General features: G+C 40.0%; 1 protein-coding gene across 1 annotated transcript; it reads right to left on the reverse strand.

Moving 5' to 3' along the window:
* Nucleotides 1-530: 530 nt before the first annotated feature.
* Nucleotides 531-12025, reverse strand: stam (signal transducing adaptor molecule (SH3 domain and ITAM motif) 1). Its single transcript, XM_079348745.1, has 14 exons — nucleotides 11639-12025; nucleotides 9455-9539; nucleotides 9106-9181; nucleotides 8577-8672; nucleotides 8336-8482; nucleotides 7899-7989; nucleotides 7528-7723; nucleotides 7041-7135; nucleotides 5962-6050; nucleotides 5770-5857; nucleotides 5570-5624; nucleotides 5294-5447; nucleotides 4340-4461; nucleotides 531-3675 (listed from the first exon to the last, which is right to left on the reverse strand). The coding sequence occupies exons 1-14, from the start codon at nucleotides 11676-11678 to the stop codon at nucleotides 3462-3464; spliced, it is 1548 nt and encodes a 515-aa protein (XP_079204871.1). The 5' UTR covers nucleotides 11679-12025; the 3' UTR covers nucleotides 531-3461.
* Between the last annotated feature and the right edge of the window lie 170 nt (nucleotides 12026-12195).

Raw genomic sequence — 12195 nt, forward strand, 5'->3', positions numbered from 1 at the left:
AACGCGAGTTAAATATTTCCTTATAGTTTCCTGTCATTTAAAGCTGCTAAACAAAACTGACATCTTCATGTGTTGGGCAAACTTCACAAACATCTCCCCCCCCCTATTCTTTCTAGATTACATCTGGATTACATGCACACCGATGCCACCATGTGGCAGAGTAGAGGACCAGACTTCCAGGCTGTAGTATTCTGTGCATTGATTAATGCACTTGAAATTTGGACCAGGCCTGTGTGAAGTAAAATCAGATTAGAAAACCGGTGGGATGAGAATAAATAAATTGAAGCAGGCAAGTTTTGTTAGTGTCACTTGAACACTTTTAGAGTTGTAAAGAAAAAATGCTTCCGTCTGATGGTGTGCAGGCTGTACAATCTGACTGTACTGTGTATGAATCCCGGCTGCGCTGGAGTGATGATTTTTGTATTCAAAAGGTTGAAGCTTATTCAGAAAACAGCTTTAGGGCCTAAATAAAAACAGGTTTTCTCATATTTATCCAGAAAAAAAAAAAAGAGACAACAGTGTGTTCCATATTCATCTGTACATTTGGCCTGGTTTTATTGTGAATATCAATTAATAATGGTTAAAAGAATACATACAAACAGCAGGGTACAGGTTTGAGACCGAACTTTTACAATAAAGATGTTGGAATTAAAACTTATAAACAGGCAGCATCTCAATCCTGTGCAATAAAAGTTACATCTGGGCTCCAACACATCAGGACGATGAGGGATGATTAACTGGCTCCTGGTTCCCTGGTCCCAGAATAGCTGCTACTATTTATACATTTCATATTTTCAGCCCTCATCCATCCAAAAGATTAACACTTCTTCACACCTGAATGTATTCAAAGGCTGCATCAACCTCGACCTCTTGCCTTTGAATAAACTCTATTGATGCTTAAATCCAGTTCTGGAGAATACAATGGTCTCCCAGGTGCACTTTGATGTTTCTGGGTTGTTTTAAAAACGTAAGGTGACTCAGGGGTCATAAGGAGTAGCACATTTCAAACAAAGGATTTCATGAGAAATTTAAAGGACACATTTTAAGATCAACACAACCATCTTGCCCTGCAATGGAAACCAAGTGACTTAAACTGGCTTCATAATTCCTTCATGTTGCACAATACAACATGAATATATTTGTGGTTTCACCAACTTTTTGAAATCCGATCAGTGTTGACGCTGATGATGAGCATCGAGTTCTCCCCCAAAAACGTATAAACAGGTAGTATGTAGTCAAATGTAAGGTATGACAAGTGTGCTTGTACATCTGATCTGGCTTCTTTTGAAGCGTCACTGTAACTGACCTTTGAGAGAATTTGAGAAAGTTATTTATTTAAAAAAAAATTAAAAAAAATCCACAATGTACTTCTCCAGAATCTGCACTTCTGATCTTTTTCAGGGAGAATTTGTTCTAGTGTAAAGACAGCTCTGAGCGAAGGACAGGCTTGAAATGCACAGGTGGGTAAGGTTGAATCCTTTTTTCACATTACCATTTGACCCTACAGTACAATAAGCATGTATCAAACACAGAGAGAAGAGCGAGTCCATGTTCTCATGTGATTTAAATATACAACTAAGTCAGGCAGAACATCACGCATTCTGCTTTTCTCTGAATACATACATCCTGCACTGCTTCTCCATTTCAAATAGCATAACAAGAATCGAAACATAAATTAAAATGCACTACAAAAAAAACATTGTATTCAATTTTCAACACTGACTAAAGAGATGCTTCAAAGACACTGGGGCGGTTCACAGAGTTTCCCCCCTTCAGTAGCCGTGTGTGTGGAGCCGCTGTGTTAGTACAGCCCGTGAACGGAGACAGAGCTCAGCTTGAAAAGGAAAACTCTGCAGCATGAAAGGAATCAATCATTGTACAATAAAAGGAAGGAAAGAAAGATGACTTAAAATATCTTTTCTGTTGTGTGTGTGTGTGTGTGTTTCCCCCCCCCCATTTTGTTCTCTTTGGATTTTATACCGGGCAAGAAAGAAAAACAACAACTGCAGCAGAGTTTCACTTTTAAGGCTGAGAGGAACACCCCGAGCTGTGCTAACATCGGCCCCAGCCATGAGGTCATCATGTGGCTACACTACTAGTTCATTACAGTATTTACAAGAGTCATGTGCATGCTTACTCCTCTGGTTTTCCCTCCCAAATAAACAAAGTGGCTTCAGTTTTCAGTACTTCTAAAAGTCGACGACATATACAGAATGCAGTAGCCTAACGTTTTCAGCATAGCTAAAAGTCCTTTTTCTTTTTTTTCTTTTTTAAATTAAAATAAAACAGAAATATAAATGTGAACTTGTGACCCTTTTCTTAGTGTGACGTGATAAGCACTGTGGCTGCTTTAGGTTGGTGTAAAGGCTGAGACATGTTGTGGGTTTCAACTGGAGCTAGTGTGCGAGTGGACGTTTAGTTAAACAAACTGCTGATGATGTGCAAACTCACTTGTGTTTGTGTGCGCCGCTGTACACCTGCCTGTAGTGTGATCACACAGTCATTGCATACGCATTTGACTTTTAGGTTGATGGCAACCAATTTTGGTAACACCATTATTCATTCGATGTGTCGTCCTTTTGAACTTTACATAAAATAACCTTTGAATGTGACACCGATTTCACGTTAAACACTAAATTCAATGCACGTCTAATTCATGAATAAAATCAGCTTCTCTTGTCGCCTTAAGTCAGAGAATAATAGGTCACTTTAACATCAGAAAAATACACCCAGTTGGAATTTTTAGGATTTCTTATCACAAATGACGAAAGAATAAATATTAACTTGAGTTCAAAAAGAGCTCTTGTTTTAAAGACATTACTGAAGAAATCAACAAAAGCTTACAAGATAAACTATGATCTAACGAGAAGTTCTTTCCCCTTAAATCGGCATCAAATCGTGAGATTCTTTCCATAAAAGTTCCTGGGTTTTATCTCCCAAATCACTGAGCCATTGAATGACGCATTGCCATCTGTTTTTGAATCCAATCATATTAAAGTGACAATGAATGTCAGGTCTATGACGTGAAAACAGACATCAGATTTAGATTGAGAAGTGATCAGATTTAATGATGACCAAATCAAAAGTGCTATTAAAGCTCCTGCACGTCTTCATATCTGTGTATCGTCGAGACGGAAGAGGAAGAAGAAGAGTGAACATACGGAATATTAATTCATTAAATAAATTTAGTCCTAAAGAAAAGAACACATTCAGAGCGCTTGATGAAAGCTCGTTAAACCTCCATGATCACTTCTTAACCTTCAATCACACCGTCTATTTGTTTGAATATTTTAGGGTGCCAAACGTTAAGGTTAGTTCTATTTTTAGTTTTTTCCAATCCATCTGAAGTCTGATGATAAAACCCATTATAAAATGATACTAAAAGAAATTTCCCATGACCACTAAGGTCTGGTGCATGTTTGTGTGTGTATGCAGGAGGATTACAGTGAGCTTAGCAGGCCCTATAGCAAGGCTTTCTCTGAGTAAGGGGCCTGGGAGGCGTCTGAGGAAGGTGCTATGCTGGGCCCGGAGGGGGCGCTGTAGTTCGACGTCTGCGTCATGCCTGCGGGAGTCGTGCCTGGGGCTGGGTTCTGATAGGACTGTACCTCTGCTGGGGCCATGCTACCTGGAGCTGCTGTGTAGACTGGCGGCTGGCCCATGTACATATGAACGTCACTGTGGAAAACAGAGAAGCTAAATGTGTTTCATACCTACAGCAAGGAAGACTCGATCAACAGCATGTGGAAGGAAGGAATGAATGCATTATGACCTAAACTGTGTGAAATGAGAAAAGTGCAATCTTCAACAGGTCAGTATGTTTTTAACAATAGGACACTAGTTTTTAACCACCTCCTGCAAATGACAAGAATCTATGCCCTTCAATCATTGGTGAATACTCGAGTGGGGACTGTGTTGGTGAATAAGGAGGCTGCATTTGTCGAACTGCAGCTAAACATGGAAGCAGCTTTGAAGCAAACATGTGGAGCTGATGAGACAACAAGGCTTCATCCCAAATTTGCTAAAATATTTGCCGATTGGGTCTGGAGCAAAAGAAATGTGTCTTCTTTATTTCTGTCACAAGTTAAAGCCTGGTTCCTTCTGTGGTTCATAAATCTAAATGAAAATACAATAATGCGCTGGAGTAAAGCAGCGTTTCCTCATGTCTGTAAATTGGAAAGAAATGTTTTTTCTTCAATATATCATAGACAAAAAGCGGCTACGTTTGAGAACGCTGCCTACTCATAAACAGGGTGTGTGTGTGTGTGTGTGTGTGTGTGTGTGTGTGTGTCTGTGTGTGTGTGTGTGTGTGTGTGTGTGTGTGTGTGTGTGAGAGACTCACCTCGGAGCTGGCTGAGCAGGGACGGGGGTTCCAGCAGGAAGTTGTTCTATTGGAACGGTGTAACCCTGCACCGCGGTGCCGCTCATGGCGTAAGAACCTGATGCAGGCTGACCATGGTACACCTACAGACACGTTCAAGAGGAGCACATAGAGTGTTAATGAAGGACTCAGTCTGTTGAAAGAAGAAGTAACTTTGTTAAATTGTAGGTTATGATAAATGAAGTGAGAAGAAAAGACAGATTACAGTAAAGAGCTCGAGTTTCTGGAGGTAAATTAAGCTCTCAGATTTGTTCCTTAAACTTTCATTAAATCCAACAAATAAATAAATACATCCACTGGGGTTGCCAGCATTCATTAGTTTTTGCGATTAATTAGGGTCTGAGATTCATGTCTTCATTTTCTAAATTGAGATTAGTAGCATACTATTTTGTCACTTTACCGTTGAAACCTCACAGTGAGTGGCTCCATCTTTGAACGTCTCATTTCTCAGACAGCTCAGCTGAGAAGTCAGACATAATATCTACCTTATGAAATCAAACATTTCTCTTCTCCTCTTCCTTTTAGCACATAAAGTACTTTGAGCTGAAGACTACAAAACATCAAAATGAAAGCTTAACAGTTTTTTTTTTATCATTTAAAAACGGAAACATTTCATTTTTATTCTACTGAATCCTGATCGACTTTTGAAATTTAGCGATCAAAAGCGATATTAAAAAAAAAATAAAATAAAATAAAAAAAAGACTATTATACACATCTACTGTGCTGTAGAGTGAATATTAGTTTTGAGTCTTTAACATTTCTCTCCTCCAGAAATGTGGCAGTCCACTAAGTTCCCTTTAAACCTTTTCAAACCATTGGATGGCAGCAGGTTTGGATGCTTTTAAAACGAGTTGTTTCAAAGACTGACCCTGGCAGGCTCCAGCCCACATCTCCACATGACTAAGTGAGTGTACCTGTTGAGCTGCGTTGGCCGGCTGCTGCATGTAGTACTGTTGGCTCTGCAGCTTGGCATACATGGCGTAGACGGGATCTTCATTCATTAGCTTAGCATACAGAGATAGAGCTTCCATCACCTTCACGTTCAGGTCTGACAGCTCGGAGTGCTTCCTGGTAAACGCACAACAAGATGGTTCCAACTTCAAAAAACATTTTAATCTAGTACTTGTAAAAAAAAAAAAAAGAATAATACATCAAACTTCACACATGCAACAAACAACAGCTCAATGTACCTGTCTATATCCTCCAGCTTCTGGTCAATGAGGGGGCCCATTTGATTGCAGGCACCTGAAGAAAAATAAAGATGGAATAAAAGATTTAATCTTTAGTTCGTATGTCAACCTAAACAAAAACATGACAGCAAAGCTTCTATATTCAGGCACTGACTTCTACATTTACTAACTCAATAGAAATGGAAGAAAATAAGGTTCACCTTCCAACTGTAGCAACTCGACGCTGTCTGACTGGTTGTCTGTTGGGTCTGCACTCTGGATCATCTGAAGCAGCTGGTCCATTTTGTCCTAGAAGATTTCAAATCAAAGTTTCTGAGATGAAAACTTTCCAGGCTTGATTAACATAATACCACAGTGAGATTTTGTTCAACTGTGAAAACAAAGAAACTGACCTCGTCTATAAATACAGGCTCTTGTTCAGGCTCTATGGTCTCCACCTGGATGTCCTCACTGAACTGTACTGTCTTCTTCTCCGTCTTCACTGGAGGTTCCCATCAGCAGTGGATGCCGCAGCAGCAGAACAGCACAACAGCAGCCATTAGAGGTTTTTTTTTGAAAGGGCAGGGGAACACTGACTTGACATAAACTACGGTCCAGAAAGCAGATGAAAATAAAGTACAGTGGTATGCGTTCATGCAGCGTCGGGGTCATAAAGGGATGACGCCATTGTCGAATGAAAATGCAAAATAACAAAATGAAACTAGTAAGAGAAGAATAAGTAAGAACATTTGGATATTACCCCTCCACCCCAAAAAAATCTACATTTAATTCCAGACGATCAACCTTTTCTGCATCGGTTTTCAGAACAGAACTTCTTTATAAATACACCAATAAAGAAATAACATGTAACTCTTTATGAGCCAATAGATTTGTAAACTCCTTGAAGGCTCAAATGTTCTTATATAAATCGACGTCTGACCGAACACTGCAGACGATAAACGTTCGGCATTGCGGAGGATCGAACCTCTTCTGGCAGCGATGACGTTGTTGTTAAATGAGGGATGATTTGAGAGGAGCATACATCGTGCCACCAGACAAAGCTAAGAGCATTCAAGTAGCGTTACAAAACTCTCTTCTTAAGATGAAATGTTTCCAAAAGGCTAACAGCACAACTCTTGTATGGCTTACCAGAATTACAGGCTGACCGCACGTCATTACGACCGACTGAAATGTGCTGCATGTGCAACTGACGTCTTAATTGAGCTGTGTTTCTGTTATTGTTCCATCAGCTACGTCGATGTGATCAAGTACTATTTCCCTCTTTGCGATTAATAAAGCAATATTGCTAATGGACTTGATGTTCTATCAAAGAGGCAGAAAGGACATCAGATACAAGAGGATAATAATGACTGTGTCTGTCTGTGTGTGTGTGTGTGTGTGTGTGTGTGTGTGTGTGTGTGTGTGTGTGTGTGTGTGTGTATGTGTATGTGTGTGTGTGTGTGTGTGTGTGTGTGTGTGTGTATCTACTCACTCATCTCAGGCTCTGCAGTGAGGTCAGCCGTGACAAAGTTGGATGGGAACAACCCTATTCCCTGGTACGTTTCCCCTTTCCACCAATTGGGGTCACTAAAAGAACAAACAGACCGAAGTGATCAGAAAAAGAAAAAAAAAATCCAAATACCGATTTAATTGGGGTCTTTTTACTGCTGGACAGATAATCCCATTAAAGGCTGAATATGTGACCTTTTGATCCAGTAGTTGTCGCCCTCGAGCACCAGCATGAAACAAAACAACTGGGAGCTGCATTGTTGCGCCAGCAGGCCAATGGTAGCGCTCTTTAGTTAGCCGGTAGCTTCACATTGCATGTAAATTTACACAAAATGACCATAAACTAAAAACGCTTACATGAGCATCAAATCAGAAGCAATTACAGAATGTTATTCTTATTTTCTCTAATCCCTTAATTGAACTGCTTTTAATATGCATCCTATCCACATTAAAGCAAATAATCTCTTCACCTGTCGTCTAAGATCGTGATGATTTCTCCTGACTTGAAGGTGAGCTCGTTGTCCTCAGCTGCCTCAAAGTCATAGATGGCGCGGACCTTCCTGCCATCAGACTTATGTGAGGAGAGTAGGCTGGAGGTGCTTGGGTAAAGGCTGGACAGGGAGGTCTGTGGATGCTGCCGTTGCTCCTTCAGTGACAGCTCAATGGCTGAAACAAAGAACAGACAGATACAGAACATTAAGCATTTTTTCCTTCACTGCCTTTTAAAAACAAACGCCTGTAACACACGTATCTGATGTAAACAGTGACTTATGAAATACAGGTAAGAAAAAATAAAACAGGTCAGAAAATGTTACTAAACGGATTCAAGATGATTCATTACCCTTCGCCAAGTCTTCTTCTTCTTTTTTGTTTGTTGAGGTGGAGGGATCCTTCGCCACTAAAGCAGGACTTGCTTTCGCTTGCTCTGCAGCCTAGAAGCGAAATGAAAATCACATGTTTAGGTGGATTTAAAATAACACAATTGAAGGATGAGCCTGAATCTTTATAGTATAGGCTATAGGCTGTCTTTCTTTATAGCAAAGCAAGACAGCCACATTTTACTGTTGCAGTATTTTAAATTTTTTTGACAAGTATACTAACTAAGATAAAGGCTGGACACAAGCTTGAAACATAGGAGGGAGAGAGGTTCAATGAGAAACTTGGACAGAATCCAAACGGCCAATTGGTAGGGGTCTTAATAACTAAATACATCCCTTTCTTAAAACTGTTACTCTTGCTATATGAAGAAAAATTTAAGAACTTTTTTTTTGCACCTACCTGGGATCCAACAGCTGGAAATGTGACACCCTGTTCACGTAGATTCTTGATCATAGCTGAAATCAGACTAAGCTGGGGGTCATTACGGAAGTCCTCTGCCCACTCCACCATCAGCGCTTTCAGCTTCTCACACACTTTGGGATGGCCCTGAGGACAAGATTAACACAACCACATGAAGGCAATGCGACCGGATTTCAAGTCATAGAAATCAGTAAATGGGCCTCATGTTGACGCCACCTACCTTGTTTAAGACATTACTGACTTCACTGGCAAACTCTCTGGAGCAAACCTCCAAGTGGAATATCTTCCCACAGTTTGAGACACAGGCACCAAGGAGCTGAAGAGAAGAGAGGTGAGACTATTTATAAGACTCCAAACTAAATCCACAGTAACTTTACAAATGAGAAAGCAGGCACTGAACAATTCCCCTTTCAGCTCATTATTATATATACCATCTATCAGTGAACCGATTATGTAACATACCATGCTACAATGTTTTTTGACAAACAAATTAGAAAGCAACAAACTGGTAGTTTGTTAAACAGAGGAAACGTGGACAGCTCAGCAGCTCCATACATTTGGTACATTCTCTCTCTAGCACTCACCATGTTGATACCTTGGTCTTGTTTTGGGGCTTTTATGCTTTAATTCAGGTAGAACAGGACAGAGGCAGAAAGCAGCCTCACTGGCGCCCCTTGCTGGCTTTCTTTAACTCGTCTTTAGTGTTAAACAACAAACGCTTTTTTTAAGCAACCAGGTGATTTACTCACAGTCAGTGCCTGCATGGCCACATGGGGGTCCTTGTGGTTCACTCTTCTCATGATCGAGCGGAGGCATTCTTTAGGTCTGTGACAAGATGATGGGACGCAAAAGGTTTTGGAGGTGAACTGCTAGGAAAAGATGAGCCAAACTTTGTGCAAGAAAGAAAAAACCCATGTACAACTTGCTGATCACCATTGTACAAACATGAAGAATCATGACTTTCTTAAATGTACCCCTGTACTCTGTCCGTCCCTGGGTTTGACCACTAACTCTGGGACATGTAGGTTTTATTACTGAAGACCTTGAAGTGAAGTGTGTGTGTGTGTGTGTGTGTGTGTGTGTGTGAGGTGAACTAACCCAGTGCGTGACTGTCCTATCTTATCACATATGTCCAGAATGAGGCCCCAGTCCTCAGCTGTGTTCATCTCACTGGTCGCTTTCTCTGCGGGGAGGAAGCACATCAACAAGTGTCCGATTAAACACAGAAAGACTTTGACCATTTAGAGTCAGCTGACTGAGGTGAGAGAGGTAACGATTATAAGAACAGCAGCTAATGAGAGAGCTGATACGGCTTCTTGAAAGAGGAAACACAGTCTATGTGATTTATTTCTATCACATTGGGCTTTTAAAGCTGTGTAAACAACAACTATATTAGTAACAACCGTTCAAAAATGGGAATAAATACCAGAGAGATACAGACACACACAAAACAGAAACCCTATGCATGTTTAAAGCCCTGCAGTAAATACCAGTCTGATAAATCTCATAATGTTTGGTTTGTGTAAAGACCGCTGGAGGTACTGTATAAAACCAATCATGAAGGAAGTAAACATAAAGATTACTGTCCTCCATCGAGTGGTAATAAGTGAGTTTCTTTTTGTCACAGCAGCTTGTCTCTCTGACATTTGAGTGTGTGTGAAGACTTCCCGGTCTCTAAAACACATAATATCACGGTGCTTGATGGTTCAGCAATTTATTACAGTTGTTAAATCTGAAAGCAACAACGTCAAAGAGACATCACGAGACACAAAACAAACAGCCTGACCATTCATGCTGATAAACACCTGCCACTCCTCAAATACCCATTATAAGCGTTTACCTAATGGTAGAGATGTAAAGATTGATCATGATAAATCGATTCAAAGGTGTCAAAATTCACATCGGTACTCCGAAAAATGACTCACAATAATATGGTAAGCGCGGAAGCTGTGGAGCAGATTTTGAAATTGAGGACGCACCACCGTCTTTTAAAAATCAGGTGTGTGAAAGCGTTTTGACTTCCCCGAGACAGAAAATGACAGAGGCGAGAAAATAAGGCTCTGTAAGACAAGACTGTGTGCTAATACCGCAAGAAGACAGGGAACTAAACAATAAGCACAGCCAACATGATGCAGTGTTTAATGACACCCCAATGAGAAGCTCCAATGTTGCAAGAAAAAAAAAAAAAAACATTAAAAAGGCGAAACCACAGCAGTCCCTCTCTTTCACTCATAATTTGTCTACTGCCTTACACATTCTTACTTTTTTATTCTTCTCTGTCTTTTAATGATGTATGATCTTTTTGCCCTGTTTTTTTATTATTATTTTTTTAAATGTCTGTTGCATTCTTTCCTTAAGCTCTGTTTTAATGGGGGTTTTTTCTGTTTTTACGTCTGTAAAGCCCTATGAATTGCCTTGTGTCTGATCAGCGCTATATAAACAAACTCGCCTTGCCTTACAGTCTCATTTTGAAAAAGAAATCGTGAGAGAATAGTTTTGTGAACTGTATTGTGAGTTCAGTGACTTGTTACATCCCTACCTAAAGGCATTGAGTACTGATTTAAAAGGCTCCAGCTGTACGGAGTGGCTGTGTACCCTTTTGAACTCTACCTCTCAGTTACATTCAAATGAAGGGGTTAACCACTCGGCACAGATCAGAGAGAGAGAGAGAGGGAAACACTGAGTAGGCTGATATGGTTTCATGTTGCACAGCTTCCTCTTCCACTTGCTTTAACAGTGAGATTGGCAGGCTCATCATAATCATGTTGGTAAACCAACACAGGGTCGGATACAGTGAGGCGATGATGAGGCAGATGGCTAGCTAGCTAACGTCACTTCAATTATGTGGTGACAACATCCCCCGACCGTCCATGTAAACCTCACAATATGACCACATTAAAAATTTTTTTTAAAAAGTGACCTATATAATTATATCAAATAACTACTCAAAGGATACTAGACTGTACGAGTTCTTACTATAGCTGCTTAAATGTGCACATACATTTAGGTAAGCTAACGTACATTTAGCCAACTGTGCTCTTTAACTATCTGAGCAAATCACAACAAACACAGGCAAATCAGCCATTTAAACAAATAACATTGACCCTAAAGTTGTGCGGTATATCTAACCTGCAATTCAACCCACACATTAACAACATTAAAATAGGTGTACGGACTAACATTTAAGCAGCAGGCAGATAGAAAACACAAACAAAGATGTGTGATAAAAAAAAGCCACTTTAGCTAGCATGCTAGTGCTAGCCTCCAGTTCTGATTACTCACCAACATCTTGGTCAAATGGGTTGGTCGCGAAGAGAGGCATCGCTGGAGTATTAACAACAACACAAATCGCCTTCCCCTAATGTTTTTTTTGTACCGTCTTTGCTTTATTTCATACAAAACAAATGCATAGTAACGATAAGTTCATGAATGTCAGATGAGCTGTCTGATTCTTTTCTACACTGTCACTGCTTCGCCAGACGGAACCAAGCGAGGCATTCTGGGTAATTGAGGCAGACAGTAGCGTGTATCCCCCTGCTGTCATCAACTATGATTTAAAACTCTAACTCATACAGCTGTCTGTGCCTCTCACTTAAATGTGTATTACAGATATTTGAAAAACGCTAGCATCGCCCTTGCCGTGAAAAATAACATGTCATCGTCAGGTGACGGCGGTCACGTGATCTTATGTTGCCGTGTTAAAACGTTTTAAAATAAAATAAATAATACAATTAAAATAAAACAAGATCAATAAATAAATAACATAAAATAAATACGTAAATGTTGGTTAAATTTATTATTAAATGTTAATATGCAGACAAATTGTGTAATCATCAGAG

This window comes from Symphodus melops (genome assembly GCF_947650265.1).
Source record: "Symphodus melops genome assembly, chromosome: 7".
Classification (NCBI taxonomy): Eukaryota; Metazoa; Chordata; class Actinopteri; order Labriformes; family Labridae; genus Symphodus; species Symphodus melops.